We start from the raw sequence: 23566 nt of genomic DNA, 5'->3' as shown, positions 1-23566 counted from the left end.
TCTCTCTCTCTCTCTCAATCCATGCAAAACAAGAATTCAAACCAAAAGCCAGAAAATTAGCCAAATCAAACACAGCAACATAAAAAAAATTCCATGGTAACAAATCCAAATCCACGAGATTCTCTTGTCCATGGATCAATCACTTTTCCTTTTGATGCAAAGTGTTTCTCAAGTTCTCTCCTTGACTCCTTGTAATCTGAGATTCTGAGGGGTAGTACCTTGACCTTCCGGAGTAGGACATTGTAGCAATTGATGGCAGAGACAATACTTCCAAACTAAAATTGATTAGCATCTCTCTCATCCTCTCTGATTTTCTCTCCTCACTGTTATATAATCTCAGTCTCTCAAGAATAGCTGAGAAAGATGATAGTTGTGGAGTGGAAGAAAAAAAATATTGAGACTTGGAGTGACGAAAATAGCCCAACAAAAATAGAGTTTAACACCGTTAGTAGACGGCATGTACTTAAAATGCTGTGAATTTTAATGTTGGGGTACTAATATGATAGTTTTTGAAATTGATATACTAAAGTGATGAATGACTTTTAACTGGGGTACTATTTGTAAAATTTTCTCATGTATTTATGAAGACATGTCTTGAAAAAAAAAATTAGATTTACACTTTTACTCTTTTATTTTGATTAAGAGGAAATTTTCAACTTTAAATCTTAATCAACATTATGAACAAGATATCTTTGAATAAAATCATTCATATAACAACCTCATTCAGCCGGTTTGTGGAAATGAGCACGTAGAACTAGGCGAGAAAAAGTGTAATTAGACGTACATGCACCAATTCAACCTTCATTTCTAAAACTTGGATGAGATTCTACGGAAGATTGCATATCTTCCATAGACGGTAGATATAGATGTTAACAAAAGCAAGGGTGGCATTCTCCATCTCCTTAATTAGTTGGCTTACTTTATATACCAATATAACACCATGATTACAATACTACGTACATCGAATGCTCATCGATCGATCTCTAGCTAACTTTGATATATTACAATAGCAATGTTGCTTCATGAGTCATGACCAAAGAAAAGAAACAATAATGATCTGATTGTATATAACGATAATATTTTTGGAGAATGAATCATGATCTCGATCAATTGGGCACTAAAACGAAGGACACGTACGCCACCAAGGCATTCCACCATGATCCACCACATCGCTTAAATCCGGTCGGCCAACTCGTAGTGAACTTTTTCACTCGCGCCCAGAATATATATAATTAAGTCATCTTGACTCATGAATATAATTATAGCTGGCTAACTGTGATTCAGTCCAGTATATATGAATAGGGAGCTTGCTAATTAAGCTTGCATCCGTGTAATTATACTCACTCATACTTGTTGGGAAAGTTAATGCTCCACTCCATGATCGATCACTATGAGTATGAGGTCCACTCCATATATATCTATGATCGATCACCATGAGGTCGATTGGAAGACCAGTGCTGGCCACCAATTATAATTTTTTTAATTAACAGGAGTAATGCGTTTGATCTCACTTCTCCCCCACTTTATAGGTGCAATTTGAAAAAAAATTATGAATCCAAAAGATAATACTGGCAATTACTTAAGTAAAATGTAATGAACGACTAACTTTGAAGTCATTATCAACTAACATTTTGTCTAATTTTAAGAGATTTATTTTTTAACAAAATATTAATAGATCAAGATCCAATGTTTAAATTTGTCATCATCAAAAGAAAATCAATATTTAAGTCAGTAGTTGAGGAGAATGATTGATTTAATATATGCTCTGTATACGCGGTTAGTATCAAGGTTTCAAATTTCGGTTTCGGTTTCAATTTTGGTACTTCAAATTTAAGGAAATTTCAGAGAAAATTTCGATTTCGGTGGAAATTTCGGTTAAAAATAAATAAATCAAATTAATTGCATTTATAAAATGATATTTTTGAATGAAACTTTTACATAGACTAAACTAACCTATAATTAATAAACCTATTTACAATGTAACATCTCTAAAATTATACATTTATAATAGAATTATGATAGTTTATATGGACGAGTAATTAACTAGTACTGTAGTAGGTTGCTAAACTAGTGTTGTATATTGATAATGTAAATATGATTTACTTTTTTTAATATTAGAAAATTACAAGGGAGTGGGGCGGGACACGTAAAACCAAAACCCCTTTGAATGAAAATGAACAAGTACAACAAAAGGAATATAAAAGCTACTATGATGTGGTTCGATCTAGCTGGTTGAACTACTTTCATTTAGTATCATACAATACTGCTCCCAATTACATGAATTTTGGAAATGATTTTCGTACTTCATCACATGGTTATTGTATGTGTACGTGTTGTTCCCTTTCCACATGCAATCCATATATCGGATATTGTGGAATTACCTAATATGATGTTATATGAAGCATACAATATTTGAGACGAAGCAAAAAGGAAATCATGTTATGGTTGGAGCATTCAACTTTGCAGCAGATAAAAATAAAAAGGTTTTTTGTTGTATTCAACATGATTGCAAAAAAAAAAAATCAAAATTTCATATTTTCTCTATAAAAGTATGAAGTAAAAATTCATTGTAAGTGACATAAAAATTTAACATAAATTTTAGAGAAATTTTGGACAAAATTTCGGTGTGAATTTTTAAATATATATTGTGTGTGTAGATATTTCGGAAATTAAGAATTTCGCGGAAATGTACGGAAAATTTTAGAAAATTTTGGGAAACTTCTGACGGAAATGATATAGCATATAAAATTATAAATTTCGTTTCGCTTCTTCAAAATTATGAAAATTTCGATAGAAATTTCTGCAATTTCAGATAAATTTAAAACCTTGCGCGGTACTAAACTTTTAGAGAGCCAGCTAGATCTAGATTACATCATCATCATGTACTTCATTTGAGAAGTGGATTTGGCAAGTTATCGACTGACTAGCTAGTACTTTAGCTAACTTTTCAACAGGTCACGTATACTTTCGGTTAACCCTAGCTAGGGTAGGTACGTAGCTTAACCGAGATACATATCCACGTACATGTGAGCTGTTGTTGACACATGAAGTGATGAGACCATCATACGTATCACGTGATCGACATGCACATAACTTCATTAATTGTTCAAAAATATCAGAATAGTAGCTTTGAATAGTCTCAATCTTTCTTTAGTCAATTCCCAGCTGCAGCAAACCATATTTATAGTTGTATATGTATCGCAAGGTATACTATTAGACTAAGAGTCCTGTATATACGCATGTGATCCATGATTGTGATAAATTAAGACACGTGTGGGATTAGCTTAATTAAGTGTGGTCGACGGCCTGAATGAGCCAGCCGACGTATACGGACCGTTTCTTTGATTTATTCAGCGGTGGTTGGAATGAGACGACATCGGTGTCGGAGCCAATGTCAGAGCAAGTTCACTCGTTGGGTTATCAAGTTACTCACTATTCACTGTTTTTTAGTGTTGTTAATTTCCACCATTTAGGTCACAGGCACAGTTTTCATGATGACCTAGTGATGGTCACCAGGTCACTTCACTTTACAGGTCACGATGGTGACCCAGAAAGTGACTCCGGGTGACCCAGGACAGGAAATACACTATGCCCGTGACTCAGATAGTGAAATTAACACTAAAAAGTAGTGAATAATGGGTGACCTGGTGACCCAACGGGTGAACTTGCTCTTATACTATAACTTCAGACACATCTTTTACTGCTATAAAGTCCTTAAAGTTTCACCAAATTTTGATTTGTCTGAAATAACCTTTGAAACAAACACATCATCTTTATATCTTATCAGGGTAAATTAGTAAATCACACAATTTGCAGGTTAAAGAGATAATATTCAGTTTTATTTGGTAAAAACTGAAAATGAACTTGAGAACTCCCCGGTCCCCACTAACTACTTAAAAGACTGAGAGATGAGGAGGAAAGAAAAAATAACAACCTGTTAACTTAACTTTATCTCAGATAGTATAAATGACTACTTAATTGGCATCGTTCCCCAACTTTTCTAAGCAGAATTTATGGCCCATTATTACAAGTTTACTTTTCTAAATATTTGGTCTCGTGAAAAATCTCTTATGATTTTCCTAATTGTTTAGCTTGCAGTCTGATCTGGTGAGGTCTTCCACACGCACCCGTGCATAAGGGATAGTAATAATAATCTTTAAATTTGTACAACAAAATGAGTATAAAAGCTACTATGATGTGGTTCGATCTAGCTGCTTGAACTGCTTCCATTTAGTATCATACAATACTGCTCTCAAGTACATGGAAATGATTTTGGTACTTCACTACATGGGTATTGTATGTGTGTTGATATCTTCTCACATGCAATCTATATATCAGATATTGTGGAATTACCCAATATGGTGTTTCATTGTATGAAACATATAACATTTAAGAGAAAGCAAAAAGGAAATCATGTTATGGTTGAAGCATTCAACTTTGTAGTAGATAAAAGCAAAAATATTTTTTTTGTATTCAACTAAATTGTGCATCTAAAAAAATTTCCGCTAAACTATGACCTTGATCTGCTAGGGTTGGGAAAACGGCGTCCTTTAGCGATTGCCATCCCTATACCTGCTCCATCTTCATGGAGTTATTCATGGGTTTCGACCTGTTTCTTATTATTCTCGTCGCTCTTCAGAGCGGCGATGGTGGTGTACTTGGCAACGGCGGCCGCTTGCAAATTCAAGGAGATTTGTCAATGGAGATCTCATATTGGGGTTAGGCATCGACGACTTTTTTCGGTGGTATTTTTCGTTGGTTACCGACAGATGTCATCAATTGGGCGACGGCTAATGGTGGAGATTGTTGGGGAATGAGGGATCTGGATAGAGATTTCGGTTTGGATCCTCTTGGTGGTGGTAATGGCGGCTTGCAAGTCCCTGTTGCCAGTCTGGTGATCGAAGATGGGTTGCCTGATGTTGGCGTCAGATCTTCATCTTCAAGCTCGCTGGAGTTACGTCAATGGCAGTCGGGTCTGTTGTCAAGCTGGCGGTGGGATCTGTGCCGCAAGATTAGGTTCTGGATCCAACGGGGTAGAAGGATCCGGATCTGGGATTCGGGTAGGTGTTGCAATTAGATCTAGATCTGGGATCCAGGTGGGATTTGAGCTTGGACTGCGGCCCATTATCTTTGTTGGGCTGTTTGTCATTTGCTAGAATGGCTTGTGGCTCCTTTGCGTTATTGGTATTGGATTCGGGACCCAAGTCTTTGGTATTTGTTCGTGAAAGATCGCCTGCCAATATGGCCATGTTCTGACAACCTTAGTCGGCTTCGATCTTTAGGTGGAAGATTGCCCTCGATTCAGAGCCGAGTTGATTTTGGTTAGTTTGTGCTTTGGATTTGCATGGGTAGTCAAACCACCGACTACTCAATTCACGTGTCGGTTGCAATTCGTAGTGTAAAATTAGCTAGCGTTTCGACGTTGCTACTCTTGCGATTTTCATATTTCCTTGTATTTCATATGCAACTTTTTGCATATTTTCCTTTCGTGTTGTTTATTTTCATTGTTGATGCATATTTGCATCGTATTGTTGTAATTTTTCATTTTCAATAAAGGACTGACCTTATTTTACTAAAAAAAAAAAAACTTAATTGTGCCAATGAGTTGTGATTTGTTGGTAAATTATAAATCTAACATTGTAAAGGTCATGGGTTCGATTCTCACTGGCATATCTAAGGACGGGTAGGCTAAGTTTTTTATTTTTTTATTATTTTTTTTTAAGACTTAATTACAAAAAAAAAAAAAACATATTTCATATTTCATATATTTTCTATAAAAGTATGAAGTAAAAAATTCATTGTCGGTGACATACAAATTTCATAGAAATTTCAGACAAAATTTCGGTGTGAATTTTTAAATATATTTTGTGTGTGTAGATATTTTAGAAATTAAGAATTTCCCAGAAATGTACAGAAAATTTTGAGAAACTCTTGACGGAAATGATATAACATATGAATTTTATTTCGGCACTTTAAAATTAGAAAATTTTTGACAGTTCCGAATAAATTTGAAACCTTGATAATAATTAGTGTTGGTGTTATTCTGATAACTAATAAGATTAGGGTTTAAAGTTAGACCCAAGATCGATTGGGCTCCACTGTATGAGCATTTGGGAGGGCCTACCTGCCGTTTATATTTGACTGTTCCGACGTCGGTTGATTTCCCATTCAGAATTGGACAGTTGAGATCGAGACATACATATTTTGTTTTTGCTACCAATCGAGTCTATCGAGACATACTTATTTGACTATTCCATTTCTAGCTGTTTACTACAAAACAAGATAGAAAGGCAATAAGGCATGCGTCATTTACTAAATCGAATCACAAGTCCCAAATTAAAGGTTCCCCACTACCCTTTAAGTTTAGGGTTTATGTATTCACCAAAAAAAAAGTTTAGGGTTTATGTATCGGAATTACTGCTTTCTTTTTCCTGCTGTGGTATCTGAATTAGTACATACTACAGAACCATATATTATTCTTGTTTTTTGCCAAGCAAGCAAGTAAATATCTCAAAACTCCCCCTTAATACTGTGCTGTAATGTAGTTAGGTTTCCTACGCGTTTTTCTGAAAGCTTCTTGCTCTCTCATTGCAGCATCTTTTTTTCAGTGGCGAAAGATCCCTTTCGAATTTGGTTAGTTAACTAATTATTAGTTAATTACAATATATATATATATATATATATATTTATATATATATATTAAAAAAAAAAAAACGGTGGAATACTCTACAAGGCACAAGAACCAAATTTCAGGAATCTTTGTACTTATTCAACTAACCACAGAATAAAGGTTAGTTTTTTATATCAATCACCCTAGTTGAACGTTACAATCAGAATTTTGACTAGTATATTTCATATTTCTGTATATCGATCACTCTGATAATACAGACCCTAAACCCTAAAGCATAACATAGTATAAAGATGTTTTAGAAAATAAGAACCATAAATTAATAAAAGAGTTAAACAAAGATTTGATCTTGAAAACCAGAGCCAAGTCTTGAATGTCTGTAATCTCGGATATGGTGGTCTGTACACGGCAAATTGATTAGGCAGGTTTTTCTAACTTGTCTCATTTGTTTGAGTGAGGATTACATGAGAGATGGTTTGAGAATTTCACCTAACTATTAGAATAGCTGAAATATATTCAGGAGTCTTTGACCAAAAGAAGAATATTTGTAAACGTCGAAAGGAACTTTTAATAGTACTAATCGTTTTTTTTTTCCTCGAGGAAATACTACTAGTTGGTTCTGAAGTGCAAACTTAAAATATTTTTTTCACAATAGCATTGTAGTAAAATTGATCCATCTATAGCAAAAAAATAAAAGAAAAAAGAAGAAAAAATGGAGCTGAGTTCAGAGATTGGGATATATATAGTACACTTGTGTAAGTTGAATCTGAATCCCAGAACTGTCAAGTTGATCTGGTCTCAGTCTCATCTAACACAGCAGGTATTATAACATTAAAATTTTAAGTAGTCACGCATAGGATGATTTTTTTCAATATCTTCCCACTTGATGTCGATTTGTTCAAATGTCAAAGTGCATATATGATGAATTTGACCATTACTTCAACGTTATTATATATCTGCGTTTATCAATTTTCAATTTCATTTTCCATATATAGTCTGGCTCTGACTTTGCTTCCCATACTCCCTCTCGAAGACGGTGTTGTTTTTTTTTTTTTTCTTTTGCTGATTTCGTAAGAATCCTAGTTTAAGAGCTGATCTGACGTACGCAACCACGACATGGTATTTATATGAATAAACTTCATCAATTTGAGGCCAATTGTTATTACTCTGAGTTGCAATAACTTTTTTGAAGTTGGTGATTGGTAGTTGTTGGTGCGGTTTATGTTACTAGCTTTAGTTTGCTATATTTTTACTATTATGTTGAAGCTAGCGTTTTTCTTAGTAAAGTTTATCAAACGAAATTTTATTTTTTAAAATAAAAGAGAAAATGTTCAAGGAGAATGTTAATGTTAGGGCACCCCACATTAGTACTGGCAAAATTGCACACAATGCAATAACAAGATGCAAACACGAATGAAATTATAAGAATTTGGTTTGAGGTTTATTAGTTTGGTTTCATATAAAATCACCATGATACAATTCGTGTTCTTAACAGTTCAGTTTAGTGTTAATCCATTAATAATAATAATAATAATAATAATAATAATAATTAATATAAGGTATTTTGGAAAATTTTGAATTTCTTTGTCTAATATATATTGGAAACTCTAATGCCTTTCTCTAATTCATCGTAGATTCATAACCTCTTTCTCAATTTTCATGACAATAATTTCAACTCTCAACTTTCAAAAAAGAAAAAAGTATCTCTTTCTCAATTTAATAGTTTGATTTTGGTTTTAGCATATCGGCTTAACGATTTTTTATTGTATTCCATGACAAATAATTAAATATACAAAATGAATTTAATACAACACAAACACAGTGTTTTGCCAGGGCTATCTCATATCCACCTAATTACAGGGTCAAGTAGAAATTAAATTTTAGGAATGAAACACTACATAACATATGATTTTTTGATTATTTACTACTAAATTTTACTTATTCATCGACTCAAATGAATGAAATACATTAACACATCACATGCTCTGAAAAAATAAGCCGCAACCTACAATGCGTTTACCCTCGAAGCAGCGTAGTTTATAAGACTGGGTGCACGTGCCGCCACCCGTTAGTTGACTTTTTTCCTCTCTCGCTGTCCATGCCTCAACGGCTCAACCTCATTCTTCATTACAACTCCCACCGGCTCTGCCGGTCACCACCTACAGTTTCCCGGTCACCACTTTCACATAAAAATACAGACAATTATGGATATAGCTTCGCAGCCCGACATTGAAAAAGAAACTCACTAATAAGAGAAAAAGCGAAGCACTTTAGTTTCACTAATCCATCCATACCTTCCTTCCTCCTTCGTTCATTGGATTCATACCAGAAAAAAAAAAAAAAAGCCTGTTCCAAGTCAAAGACAAGCTTTTGCCATTTTTGATTTCTTGCAAGGTCTGTCCTATTATTTGTGTTGTTCGTGCTTATCTTTTCTGTTACTGTTACTGTTCTTTGCTTGCAACAAAACCCATTATTTTGGTTCTGCTTGTTTTTGATTTGGGTTTTGTGTTTTGTTGTTGTTTGTGGTTCAGTTTCTGAGCTAATAATGATTGAAGCAGCAAAGCACAGTTCAGAAATCACAGTTCTTGGCAAGGTTTTTGGTGGTGCTACTTGACTGTACATTCTTGATTTCTCTTCGAAGTTGAAGGCTTTTGGGTGTGTTTGTGCAAATATGGGTGGTCAAGATTTCTGGGTGGTCATCTTTGTTATTGGGTTTTGCTTCCAAGCTCAGATTTTGAGCTCTCAGAACCTGACCTGCAATCTGAATGATTTGAAAGCACTGGAGGAGTTCATGGGCGGTCTGCAAAGTGTCATTGGTGATTGGGGCAAGAATTTCTCTGCTGATTGCTGCGAATGGGCAGGTATTACTTGCAACTCTTCATCCTCTCTTGGATTGAATGATTCTGTTGATACTCATAGAGTGGTTGAGTTGGATGTTTCGAGTAAAAAAATAATTGGGAATCTCTCTGAATCTTTGGGAAATTTGGAACAACTTAGAGCCCTCAATCTTTCTCACAACTTCCTTAAAAACTCACTTCCTGCCTCACTGTTCCAATTGCCAAATTTAAAGTACTTAGACTTGAGTTCTAATGACTTTTCTGGCCCCATTCCAGTTGATATTAATTTACCTTCACTTCTGTTCCTTGATATCTCTCAAAACTTCTTGAATGGTTCTATTCCACAAAGCATCTGTGCAAGTTCTACTAGGCTTCAGGTACTGAAGTTGGCTGTGAACTACTTGTCTGGTACTCTACCAGCAAGTCTTGGAAATTGTAGTTCCTTGGAGGACCTCTGTCTCCTCACGAATAATCTCTCTGGTGGTGTACCTGAGGGTATATATCAGCTGCAAAATCTGGTCAGATTGACCATTCAAGATAACAAGCTTACTGGGCCGCTGAGCAAAGAAGTTGGTAACCTGATTAACCTTAATCGTTTGGATATCTCAACGAATTGGTTTTCAGGGTCTATTCCCGATGTTTTCCACAGCCTTGGAAGATTACAGTATTTTGTTGCTCATTCCAATAATTTCAGTGGTGGGATACCTCCTTCCTTGTCAAGTTCCCCAAATATCTCTTTGCTTAATGTGAGAAACAATTCATTGGAGGGTCCAATTGATCTAAATTGTTCAGCAATGACAAGTTTGGCCTCTCTTGATCTAGGTTCAAACCAGTTTGCTGGGGTTATTCCATCCAATCTTCCCTCTTGTCGGCATTTGAATAATATAAATCTTGCCCGGAACAACTTGAGTGGCCCAATACCTGACAGCTTCAAGGATTTTCATACCCTCAATTACCTATCACTTTCGAACTCCAGCCATTCGAATCTATCATCTGCCCTTCAAATTTTACAGCAGTGTAAGAATCTAACTACTTTGGTTCTCACCATGAACTTCTATGATGAAAAATTGCCTGCTGATCCAACAATTCATTTTGCAAAGTTGAAGGTTTTCATTATTGCAAACAGTAGGCTCATAGGTTCAATACCCCAGTGGTTGAGTAAGAGCAGCAGATTACAGTTATTGGATATATCCTGGAACTACTTGGAAGGTACAGTTCCAGCTTGGTTTGGCAATTTTACTAATCTCTTCTACTTGGACATATCAAACAATTCTTTTACTGGGGATATCCCGAGAAGCTTGACTGGACTACAGAGCCTCATTTATTGGAATGTTTCCAAGGTTCAGGAACCTTCCCCTGATTTTCCTCTTTTCCAGAAAAAGAATGTAAGTGCAAGGGGATTGCAGTACAATCAAGTTTGGAGCTTTCCACCGACGCTGGCACTTGGCAACAATTATTTGAGTGGACAGATCTGGCCAGAGTTTGGGAACCTGAAATCCCTTCATGTATTTGATTTAAAATTCAACAATTTATCTGGACCAATTCCAAGTTCTCTTGCTAATATGACTAGCTTAGAGGCTCTGGATTTGTCTCATAACAAGCTTTCAGGAATAATACCCAGTTCACTGACTCACCTCAGTTTTTTGTCCAAGTTCAGTGTTGCATACAATCAATTAGAGGGGGCGATTCCTAGTGGAGTTCAGTTTGGGACCTTCCCAAATTCAAGCTTTGAAGGGAATAGTCTTTGTGGTGACCATGCTCCTCCATGTCCATCAAGGGGGGATACTTCTCCCGTTCAAACCAGAAAATCAAGAAAAAATGTTGCAAGCATTATTGGTATAGCTGTTGGAACTGTGTTTGGAACAGCAATTCTTCTTGCTCTCATGTTCATAATTGTTATGCGAGCACATAGTCGAAGAGAAGTTGATCCTGAAAAAGAGCACGATGCGGAAGAGAAGTATTTGGAAGAACTTGGGTCAAAATCAGTGGTTCTTTTCCATAACAAGGAGAACAATAAAGAACTCTCTCTTGACGACCTTCTGCAATCTACCAACAATTTTGATCAGGCAAATATCATTGGCTGTGGGGGTTTTGGTCTGGTTTACAGAGCCACCCTCCCTGATGGTAAGAAGGTTGCAATCAAGCGCTTGTCTGGTGACTGTGGCCAGATGGATAGAGAATTCCGTGCTGAAGTTGAAGCACTGTCAAGAGCTCAGCATCCAAATCTTGTCCATCTTCAAGGGTATTGCACATATAAAAGTGACAGGCTTTTGATATATTCTTACATGGAGAACAGTAGTCTCGACTATTGGTTACATGAAAAGCTGGACGGCGCATCCTGTCTAGATTGGAATACAAGGCTTCAAATAGCTCAAGGGGCGGCAAGAGGGCTTGCTTATTTGCATCAATCATGCGAGCCCCATATCGTTCATCGGGATATAAAGTCAAGTAATATTCTTTTAGATGAGAATTTTAAAGCCCACTTAGCTGATTTTGGTCTTGCAAGGCTCCTGCTTCCCTATGATACTCATGTAACAACTGATCTTGTTGGGACATTGGGCTACATTCCTCCTGAGTATGGCCAAGCCTCTGTTGCTACTTACAAGGGTGATGTATACAGTTTTGGGGTTGTTCTTTTGGAGCTTCTAACTGGAAAAAGGCCTATGGATATGTGCAAGCCAAAAGGAGCTCGGGATTTGATCTCTTGGGTGTTTCAGATGAAGAGGGAGAGGAGGGAAACTGAAGTGTTTGATCCAGTCATTTATGACAAGCAGAGAGAGCAGGAGCTTTTGTGTGTTTTTGAGATTGCATTGCTTTGCTTAAGCGGATGCCCTAAGGTGAGACCTTCAACTCAGCAGCTAGTTTCTTGGCTCGATAATATCAACATCAAAATCTAGCTCGTCTTTTTGTAGATAAACCAGGGAAACCCTGAATGTACAGCTAGAGATGTTACTACTTTGAAAAGAAGTTCAATTTCTATATCTATAATGCTATTTTTGCACTCTCAAAGTTGGTTTTGCTGTAAATATTTATCCACACAATTGCGTATATAAAAGAGAACACAGTATTTCCGAATTCTGAATCTTTTGTGTTGGTTCATGGAATGGTATGCATGTGGGAAATAGTAGTCCCTTTGTATGTGGGAAATTGTCAGCTATTATTTCTAATGTACAAGGTTGTATATTGGTGTATTTCCTTAAATCTTTCTACTTCTTCTATATCTTCGATTGTCAATGGTCAGATTATTTTATTTTATTACATGAATTTGTTAGAGTTCCACTACTTTTTATATCCTGTCATCTTGGCTTTAGGGTTCAACCATCTTCAGGATAGTCAACCGTTGAAGTTTGTTGGTGGATCGTGCTTGGTGGAGATTCAAGTAGTAAATACAACCAAATGAAAATGACCTGCATGTGGTGGACTTAATGCATTTTTCCCTATCATAGTTTCATAGCCAACAGCTAACGGCCAACATCAATCTGTTAAAAAGTCCACTACACCCACTAAATAGTGAAGTCTATTTCTCTGACATTAATTTTTAGTCAGAAAGAACGGTTAATTTAGATGTGCATTTCATTTTTAATTTGACTATATTTTGTTGCCTCGCTCCTTCTGAGATTGAATTTCAACTTTGGTACAAGTTGCAATGGTTAGACTTGTTCTTCCTGTGGAATTCTGGAATCAAGTTGAGAAAATCAAACAAAACAAGGCACGGGAATTGGGGAAGAAGAGAAAACACTTTTGTTTTAGTTTTATTTTATAAGCGAAATTTCGAGAAGTCTGTCTCTCTCAGTGTGTGTTTGTGTAGCTGTAAGAGTAGGAGTAGAAAAATGAAGCACAGGTCACACTTGGACAGGCCGCAACTCAATTTTGTGAGACTGACGGAGGCGAATAATAATGCATGTACTGACGGATATTTAAAAAATAAAATATGTTCCTCAGGATTGTTTTTTAGGACGATCTGTTCCTCCCGGAAAGATATTCTTGGTTTCATTTTTTTGGGGGACTTTTAGGGACGAAATATTCACTGACAATGGTGTTGTATCTTTTTTATATTTTATGTGAAGCTTTCAGCGACGAAAAATTCATTGATAAAAGTGCCTCCCTCTATAAATTATTGGTCGGTAAAGTTGTGGCCCTGCAAGTTGAGAGTCATGTACTGCTTTAATGCTTTTGCTGGTATGAAGTCGTCATTCAGTTCCCATTATCGTCGACCCAAATGTTATTGAGGAGATTGAAGGGCGATGAAAACCAAACCAAAGCTACTTCGGCTTCTTATAACATCCACACAAGACTATGGACCTTGTTAGTCTGCAGTGTTTCTAGAAATGCTTAAAGTGCTTCCGGATAATGAAAACTGCTTCTGTTTAGTCTTCGCAAATCGTGTTATAGTACGACTTCCAAATGCATATATGGAAAGCATCTGGAATTTCCGAGAAAATGCTTCATATGAGGCACTCCCAAACACCAAATAAGTGCTCAATAAGCTTGCAAGTGTATCGTGAAGCAAGTTAATGTTATAGCAATCAACCATATCCATGGCTGTAGTCTGCAAATAACCACAAGAATGCTTGGCCGAAAACAGAATGAAATAGAAAACCACAAAACGACATCCACTTGGGGACGACTCAAGAAGCTTTGATGATCTGATCCTTTGCATTAATTTTCACTACATACACTGCGTGACTTGAGGCTAGTTTGAGATTGCTGTCATTTAAAAAAAAAAACCGCTGCTCAGAATAATCAGCTGTGAATTAAAACAGTTTCGTGTTTAGTAAATAATATTTTTTTAAATACTGTCGGTACATAAAACAACTTCAGAGCATGTTTTGATCCACAACAACTTCTAAAAGCAACATTTGGGCTGCTTCTAAATTCTGCTGCCAGTGACTTATAATTTTCAATTAAAACGGTTTTTTATCTATTTACCAAACACAATAAAATCTAAAATTTTAAACAAAAGCTGATTTTTTTAAAACCGAAGCCTAATTACTAAAACCATGAATAAACATAAAAAGGAAAAGAAAAGAAAAAGAGGCAAAAATCACTTTGATTTTTTGCAAATGTTTCATCAATACACCTATTAGAGGAAGTGGAACATGTTTGTTGAAAACAGAAATATTTGCCACTTCAATTAATAATGTCTGTTTTGACATTCTAATCACCATCCACAAACTGTAAATCTTGCAAAACAATGGGCATACACATATCATATCAAAAGATCATCACTTGTTTGAACAAAAATGGCATCCACATTATCTGAAGATATGATTGAATATATCAGGCATTGGATTCCATGTCATCTTCCATCTCATGCACAGCTTGAAGAGGACCGCATCCACTTTCAGACACAAAGCCACTCTCTGAAAGAGTATTCAAAGGGCTGTTTCCAAATAAGCATACCTGTGGTTCAATGTGATTCAACCGATTCCACTCATCGTCTGTCAGAGACCAACTGAAGATGTCTATGTTTTTTCTTATCCTATCTGGCTTCAAGCTACATGGTAGGACGCTGGTTCCTCTTTGCAGCCCCCAACGCAAAATTACCTGAAACAAATATTAATCATTGGGTATAAAATATGAGGCATAACGATATATGATTATGTAATTCATCCCCCCACATTACTAAACTAGTCTTAATTGACAACAGAATCATCTACAAATTTAGTTCATTATGGAGTTTTTTTCTCTTGGCAACCAAAACCGAGTGCCAGTTTTGATATTTGTAGATTATTGGCTAAGAAATACAAGGTGAAGAAGGCATTGTTTTCCATTTCTAACATCACCATGCTCACAGAACTGAAAGATGAAAAGTAAAACAGAAAAAAATCAACTCCAAAACATTAAGAAGTCGAAATTGATAAGTACAGACCCCAGTCAAATCATGCCAAGGAAAGCTCAATAGTTAAGACATGCTGTAAAGACCTTCAAACTTTTACTACTCTTAAAGAAAGCAAAACAATAGCATTAACAGACCACATAGGAATAGGATTAACCAAATCAAGCTATATGCAAGTTATTAACTTCATGATTATCATGATGTACCAGTCATTTACATCTAACAAACATGCTAGTACTTACTGATATCACCATCATTATTCAGCAATAACATCAATACTTCTAATTCAATACTAGCATCTGCTTCTAATAACTAAGTACAGTAGCTTAGGTGGAAAGGAAGCTTGGAGTTTGGAGAGTAATTCTTCATTTATTCATAATTCCTAAACTAATATTATTCATACCAAGCAGATTACCTAAATTAAAATCTGGAAGATCCACGCTTTATATAATAAGCCATTCACAGTTTATAAATTATGGCCAAAAGTATAACCAATTAATCTGTACACAGATTACCAATTATCTTGTAGGGCCCTACTCTAGAACTTTGGTTGTTTGAACTAGCCACACTGCCTAATAGCTACCAACCTCCAACTGGGCCTCAGTACTAACAAAAGGAATGTCAGTAGCCTAAAAATGTTCCAATTTAATCTGATCAAGTTAAAGAGATACTGCTTTAGCATTTTAATCTCCTCATTCTTTTCCTTTTTCGTCAAAAGTAGCAACTCCAACTGTTAAAAGCGCTTCTCCATCACACTACAACTGTATATACCAAATTAACAATGTCAATATGAACATCCTGCATTAATAGTTTGGGTCTCCTCTGCACAGTCCTATAAGACTATGGTCCTCTATGATTTTAAAAACAAGGTTGTCATTAGACAGGGAAGAAATGTAGTACAGACACCTAAACAGATTAAGGACACTCCCTTTGTCTCCAAATGTTGGCAACGGTTTCAGGATCAGTAAGAAACTGCAGGGATCATCTCATCTTTGGTGAAAGTTATCCAAGATCATAAATATTCATTTTCTTCACAGTTCAAAGGCTTCATTCTAGATGATAAATTGCCAAATGTAAAAGCTTTGCCACCTCCAAGTATCCATAGCACATCCAAATACACCCGCAACTTGGCTGATAGTTCTGTCAAACAAAGTTCTCCAGGAAAAAAGAAGAAAAAGAAAAAAAAAAACCTACATAATGACAAGGACTTGTTACATAATTGGAGGCTGAAAATCTTATGAAAGCCTTCTTGAAGAAGACAATTGCTTAAAAATATCTTCAGCCATTCCAGTGAGTGGGAACACTTATTTGTATCACTGAATATTAAAATCATGCCAGATGGAGAATCAACGCCCTAAAAAATCACGCTTTTTATGCTGCCTCATGCTTTTGTGCATGCTTTGATGAAAACTAGGTGAATTAATCATATTTTTACAGTGTATTGAACCCTTGATATTAGTTGTGGAAGTGGACTGTGGAGAAAAGGTTTAGGATGCTGGTGCAAACTTCAGATTTTAGGCAATTTATAGCCTATGTTGAGCTTGGTGTTGTAATTACAGGATATCCATATTATGGACATTATGAATGATTCTTCAATTTCAGGAATCAAAACTTGGATGAGATAAAACATAAAATTGGTATAGTATCTGCTATGGAAATAGATAAATGAGATGCTATATTCTAAGAAAGAGAAATAGATCAGTGAATCCAAAGTACCTGCTCAGGTGTTTTTCTGTGTCTATCTGCTATTTGTTCAACAGTTGACAATTTCAGCATAGGCCCATGCACAGACCTTGACCTTCTGAATGATATGCGAGGAGTTCCGGGCTCATCTTCCCCACCTGAACTGCTATCAGATGGTCCAGGATTTGAAGCTGGGACTCCTAAGGGTGTGTGAGCTGATACATGAATACCTTTCAATTGACATAACTTTACAAGTTCATCTTGCCTCCAAAAAGGGTGCAACTCCACCTAAAAATTCAATCACTAATCAGTTAACGACTTAAAGAGGACTTGAAGGCATTCAGTAATCACAAGGAGGGAACTCAGTCTTAAAGAAGGTAAATAGTAGAAACAAAATAACAGCCACAAATTCTGTCCATGGAAATCTGGATCCTCACAAACGCATTGAGATGATAATAATTAGAGCATGAAAATATATCTAGCAAAGATGAAAGTCATCAACTCATCACGAGTTCATGACAGAAGAGAGGTGGGTAATATGGATACAGAAATTTTCATATATTTTGCTTTACAATGTGGAAATTAAGTCAGAAAAGAATTCGTAAGGGGTATTGGTTCTACCGTATGAGTCTCTAACTATATTTGACTATTCTTGGAGATATAATAGCAAACATTTATGAAGGAGAGAAATCAAGTCTTTCAGTTCAGACTTCAGAGATAGGAACTGTGGTGGGGTAGGCTGTTTTAGAGCCAGAAATGTGCTGGTAGTCTAATTTATAGATGAAACAGAACTCATGTGATTGTAGGATCTATATGATCCAATTGGATGAGTTTCTATATTTCACATTGCATAGGCATACAGGTAACAACCAAAGCAGGAGATAAATAGGCTGTTTCCATACCAAGTAATGTATATGAAATGTTCTTGTATCTCAACAGGTTTCTGCAGAATAGAATTAATCCCATAGTCCAATACATACATCCGAATGTATCAAAAATGGCAGGAGATGTTTTAAGGTAAGATAGATTGTAAATAAACTGCTCACTTAAAAATCAAGTAATCAAGCCATGAATCTACAGATTTAGTATTGGAGACATGAAATTAAATAGGAAGGGAAAGGACAAAAAAACAACATGAGAACTCATTGCACCATTCAACTATCATGGATATATGATTTAAGAAAGGACTTGAATGCCTACTTGATAGAAGAGAATTAACGCAATGATGATAAACTGTCGAATAGATAAAAACCAACCTGATTGACTGCAGGTACAATTTTTGCAAATTTAAGCAATTGTTTGATCTGCTCAACGCTGAAATTGCTGACCCCAATAGCTCTAACCAGACCCAACTCAACCAGTCCTTCCATAGCTTTCCATGCTTTCTTCAGCCGATTCAAGAACTGCCTATACTCACTCCCGGATTTCGAAGGAGGATCAGTAGCGTCACCAAACGCAGAGCTGTCAGGCCAATGCATCAAATACAGATCCAAATACGAAACGCCGAGGTTCTTCAGAGAAACTCTAACATAATTCTCAATTTTATTGAGAGAATTCATTGTGCAGTAGAGCTTAGAAGTCAAGAAAACATCTTCCCTCTTCAGTGAACCCTTGAATGCTTCAGCTAATGCCTCACCAACTTCAACCTCATTACCATAAAGATGTGCACAATCTATGTGTCGGTAACCTACTGATAATGCTGTTTTCACAGCTTGAACACAAAGGTCTCCACCACTCTGCCATGTCCCAAGTCCAATGGCTGGAATTTTATCTCCTGTGTTCAACACAAAGTAATTCCCTGGTAATCCTACCTTTCCTTTCATTCCCTCAAGCTTATAAACCACACAGATAGATTCTAAACAACCCAGAAACCCAAAATCAACAGGGCACAATATAACACAAATCCAATTCTGGTCTATGAGCACCAAGCAAATTATATAAACCCAAAATCTCAAAAATAGGGACAAGTATAAAAAATAAAACACAGACCCAATTCACCAAATACAAAAAGCTGAGAAACCCAACTCCTAGAAAATCAAAAGCAGCACTTCCAGGCCAAAAAGCCACAAACTTTGACAACAAAAACTGCACCTTCTGTTTGTCAAAATGACTCCATGAGCTCTTTCTCACCTTGACAAGCAATAAAACAAAGCCAATGCTGTAAACAACCAAAAACCAATAGAATCGTATCAACGCTGTGTCTGATTAAGTATAACATAACCGAGGGTCATGGTCAACAACGGCAGCAAACAGAAGTGAGGAAGAAAGAACCGGAGCCCCCAAAATACAAAACAAAAGGCTTAGCTGTAATATCAATCCCTTTCTCAAAGAAGAATGCAAATGACAAATAGTGCTCCCTGTCTATTAAACTTATCAAAAAAATACTTGTCCTTTTCTACTAGACGTTTAGACATGGAAAAAAGTTTAGAGGAAGACAGAGATGGGGTTTTTTTAGGGCATATTAAATTCAAGGTTTACGCACCTAACTTAGAAGGGTCGTCTAAATCCACCCACCACCTACCCAACTTACAACGACACGCATTGAACGATTCATGATCCCTAATGTATTGCACCAATTATTATGACTTCAATACTACTCCTTCCTTCTAATAGATACATATAGGTAATATATATTCCCTTTGATTTTACGACTCTTTTGTAACGAACATCAAGGCTTTTTGGCAATTATTGCCGTAACGGTAAAAGATGATGACACCCTTCAGTTTTGGGACAAGTACACAAGTGATGCAGAAGGTACAGACTTTAGACTCATTACACACTCCATGTGCCTTCAAGCAATGAATGCTTTGACCTTTCACAGAAAAGAGAAACAGAAAAAAAAAAAAAGTTGGGTACTTTTCAATTACACAAGTATTTCTGCGTATACTAACTTCGTCGAAGCTTGTATAATGAAATAGGTGTGTGACAAATCAACGGCAAATATGCCATAGATTTACTGCAAACTGGTTTATTTACAAACTCAGGGGGAAAGGTAAAAGCACCTCCTCCCTGTGGGAATAAGAAACATAAAAGGGATACAAAAAGAAAGAACATTGAAACCAAAACGGAGAATCAAAAGTGCTAAATCCGGTGTCTTTATTCAGCTGCTACCATTTATTTCTCTACTGATCCAACCACCCAGTTTCACCATCTCAACTTTGCAGGAAAGTACTGCACCAGAACAGAGGAAAGAGGTAAGAACAGATGACCAAAAAGAAAGAAAAACACTGCTCTAGTTTGATTTTTCAACTTACTCAATTCACAGAAATCGAGTAAGTTGGAAAATTTCCATCCACCAGGCGTATAAAGTAGAGCTATAATTTAGGCTTTACCTTCTCAATTAGAGAGAGATAGTAGGGCTTGACTTTCTCAACATCAATGCGAACTTTGCTCTTACTGTAAAGGTCATACTTGCTGCATACAGAAAATTGAAGTTAATTTTTATCCCGTAACAGTTTTTGGAAAAGAAATATGGCAGGAATAGTAGCATATATCCTATATTCTGTTTGTATATTCTACATTACTAGGTTAAAATTCTTACTTGAACACTTTGAGCCACTTCAAATTCTCAATGTCATCTTCATTCATCAAGTGCTTATATGCCCCTGCCCTGTGTAAAGCTGCAACATAATTGCGATCTATAAGTCATAAATTAAAACCATAACCAAACTTTTACGAAGCAATACTGTTGAAAGGATAGCCAACTTCACACCGTACCATAAAATGAATGGTATCTGATGATGAAAAGACCAGCTGAAGGAAGAGTAGAGTTATTCCCTTTGGCCACCTGGAGACAGGATACGGATAAGACTACCATTACAAGATTTCACAAACATTATAGAGGATTATAGGGTAAATTTAGAACACAATGGAGAAATAGGGAGGTTTGGCTAATATGTATACCAAGAACATGTAGTCATCGTGTCCCCATGACATCAGGACATTGTTAAGTCCACAGCCTTCAGAGTAAATTCCATATTTGGTGTTATAAGCAGGATTGCTGTAGTCAGGATTTTCCTGGAAATGCTGCAAAGACAAACCTACAACAATGTTAGAGACTACTAAAACAGAACTACAGTGGGTGAAGCATTGAGTCATTTCACATTTTAAATATAGTTCTTGGTACAAAGTTACTGAGAGAAAGACCTTGTGGTGAACAATTGACTCATCAAAGGCACACCCAACAGGAAATGTGTCTCCTGAAATTAGTAAATGGTCTCGGTTAGTTTCATTCTAATAAACTTAACGATTGAAGGTTAAAATCTCGCAGATAGAATTAAGAGTTGGGAAATGGCAATCAGTCCTCACCTACGACAGCCCACTGAGGAAGCTCACCAAAAGCAGGAAGATGAAGCACCTTTCCAAGATCTATATTTCATAGAAGACAAACAAATTGTAAATATTCGATCTGCTTGGTGAGATAAACAAATATTAGAAAGGAAGTACCAAAAGTTCAAAACAAATGAGGAATACAATTATACCATGGATTAGGGCAGTCAAATGTAGCCAGCCTTCTTTAGGGTAGTCTTTTCTGATAGCTTCAGCAGTCTGCAGCAGATGCTCAATCTGAGGCTCATCCAAATCAGGATCACTCTCATCCACAACTTCATTCAAAAGTTCACAGCATTCCCATATGCTCATTTCCACCTTGTCCAATTTTCCATATTCTTCTCTCATCCGCTTCACCTGCATTAGTGGAACCAAATTTATTCCACACCACAATGTCACATAACATAAATCATTGGCATAAATCAGGAAACAAATGAAAATTTTTGCAGCTTATATTTTGCTTACAAAATCAACACTTTGGTTGATGTGCTGGATTCGGTAGAATTCCTCAACCCCATCTTTTCGCTCACTGTTAACATCATAATCCCTGCATTTTGAACAAATATTAGAGAACTTTAATGGAAAAAAGAACGGCCTGTAACATATATTAGTGATTAGAGAAGTTCAACGGAAAAAAGGAACGGCCTGTCACAAATTAATGATAGTTAAGGAAAGAATTCGAAACAGAGAAGACCTTTTTGCTCGTCCATAAGGTCAAGGAAAGCAAAGTTACTGGGAACTTCGATTCAAAGTTCCAAAACCTTATGTTTGGTAAGTTCCTAATTTCCTTTTTCGATATATATATTTCCTTTTTTGATATTTCATGGATTGTCAACACACATATATGCATATGAAACTCCTAGAAGAAAACTGAAATTCACAGGCAATTTTGATATAGTCGTATACAATTAAAATGTAGATCCAAATGAAAATTATATATGAGCAAGTATTCATATGAAATTCATAGAAGATCATCTCTCTGTTCAATAAGAATACAAAATTCCGTAAAAAAAAAAAAAAAAAAACTGATATTGTTCAAAGTTACTCGTAGAAGAAAACTGAAAATCACAGGCAATTCTGATACATACAATCGTATAAAATTAAAATGTAGATCTAAATAAAAATGATATATGAGCAAGTATTGATATGAAATTCATAGAAGATCATCTCTCTGTTCAATAAAAATATAAAATTCCGTAAAGAAAAAACTGATATTGTTCAAAGTATAATTTCATATGTTAAGGGTAAGAACGAGACCTAAAAGTGTGGCCAAATGCGTTGGTTGTCGGCACCACAAATCCACCATCCAACACTAGTTCATTCTCATTCTCTTCAGAACAAACCTTCTCCTCCTCCACCTCAACTGCACATGATCATAATCAATTTCAAAATGACGCACAAAAAAAAAAAAAATTATTCATGAACAAAAAAAAAATGAAATAAGAAATGATCACCAAATTCCGGCTGCTCGATGAGGATCGTCATCCTGCGGAATCGAAGACGCAGAACCGAAACGGCAGAAAAGGAGGAGGAAGGAACAATGCAGAAGAAGAAAGCAGTGGTGGCATGATTGGGAAGAAAATAGGGAGGTATTTATATTCGGCCGGAAAGTCCTTCCCTGAGAATTTTCAGTGTGTGAGTCCTTGACTGAAATTCGCAGCGGCCGAGCCCTTAATCAAAAATAAGGCGCGAATAATTATGTGCTGTCAAGCAATTTCCTGTTTATTTCTGAAAAACAAAAGAAAATATCCTCTCACTGGGGACCACTGGGATAGTGTCTCCACGTCGGTGCTGAGTCAGCTGTCAGTGTCGTGGACGGTAGGGAGAGATGGAGCGTGTGAGTGGTGGGGCCCGCATGATGTGGCTTTCAGCAGCGGTGACAGAACGGTACGTCACCGTACGTGCGGTGGGTTTTGGACGCTACAGTGTATGATTGGGCCTCCTTTTCGTAAACGGTTAGCGCCTTATTAGCGGTGTCTATATACCATTTTTTTTTTTTTGATGTCTATATACCTTGAATGGTAAACACCTCCCATTATTTACCCTCCCATAAAAAGTAAAATGATTATGAATAAGATTGTCAAAACATGAAAGCTACAAAATCACTTTCTTTAAAAGTAATTCTTGTTTTCCTATTAAGTTTATTTTTTGAAATATTTTTCTTAATGAGACAGACCAAACGCTATATGTTTGACACATACGATATTAGTATATCAGTATATGTAAAAAGAAACAATCTATTTTAAAAGT

At 36.2% G+C, this 23566-nt stretch overlaps 3 protein-coding genes across 3 annotated transcripts; 1 reads left to right on the top strand and 2 right to left on the bottom strand.

The window, feature by feature from the left end:
* Positions 1 to 8836: 8836 nt before the first annotated feature.
* On the top strand, positions 8837 to 12547 carry LOC112197183 (phytosulfokine receptor 1). Its single transcript, XM_024337765.2, has 2 exons — positions 8837 to 9022; positions 9160 to 12547. Exon 2 carries the CDS (start codon positions 9300 to 9302, stop codon positions 12360 to 12362), a length of 3063 nt encoding a protein of 1020 aa, XP_024193533.1. The 5' UTR covers positions 8837 to 9022; positions 9160 to 9299; the 3' UTR covers positions 12363 to 12547.
* Positions 12548 to 14565: 2018 nt separating this feature from the next.
* LOC112195899 (aldo-keto reductase family 4 member C10) lies at positions 14566 to 19452 on the bottom strand. Its single transcript, XM_024336129.2, has 3 exons — positions 18244 to 19452; positions 17021 to 17275; positions 14566 to 15012 (listed from the first exon to the last, which is right to left on the bottom strand). Exons 1-3 carry the CDS (start codon positions 18808 to 18810, stop codon positions 14746 to 14748), a joined length of 1089 nt encoding a protein of 362 aa, XP_024191897.1. The 5' UTR covers positions 18811 to 19452; the 3' UTR covers positions 14566 to 14745.
* A 321-nt stretch (positions 19453 to 19773) lies between these two features.
* LOC112195900 (inositol oxygenase 1) lies at positions 19774 to 23008 on the bottom strand. Its single transcript, XM_024336130.2, has 11 exons — positions 22771 to 23008; positions 22574 to 22679; positions 21782 to 21863; positions 21469 to 21673; positions 21296 to 21355; positions 21134 to 21186; positions 20891 to 21013; positions 20705 to 20774; positions 20529 to 20607; positions 20320 to 20401; positions 19774 to 20158 (listed from the first exon to the last, which is right to left on the bottom strand). The coding sequence occupies exons 1-11, from the start codon at positions 22799 to 22801 to the stop codon at positions 20132 to 20134; spliced, it is 918 nt and encodes a 305-aa protein (XP_024191898.1). The 5' UTR covers positions 22802 to 23008; the 3' UTR covers positions 19774 to 20131.
* Positions 23009 to 23566: the final 558 nt, after the last annotated feature.

Source organism: Rosa chinensis, chromosome 4 (genome assembly GCF_002994745.2).
Source record: "Rosa chinensis cultivar Old Blush chromosome 4, RchiOBHm-V2, whole genome shotgun sequence".
Taxonomy (NCBI): domain Eukaryota; kingdom Viridiplantae; phylum Streptophyta; class Magnoliopsida; order Rosales; family Rosaceae; genus Rosa; species Rosa chinensis.
Note: the sequence above shows the minus strand (reverse complement) of the source record. Positions and strands in the feature narration are given on the sequence as shown.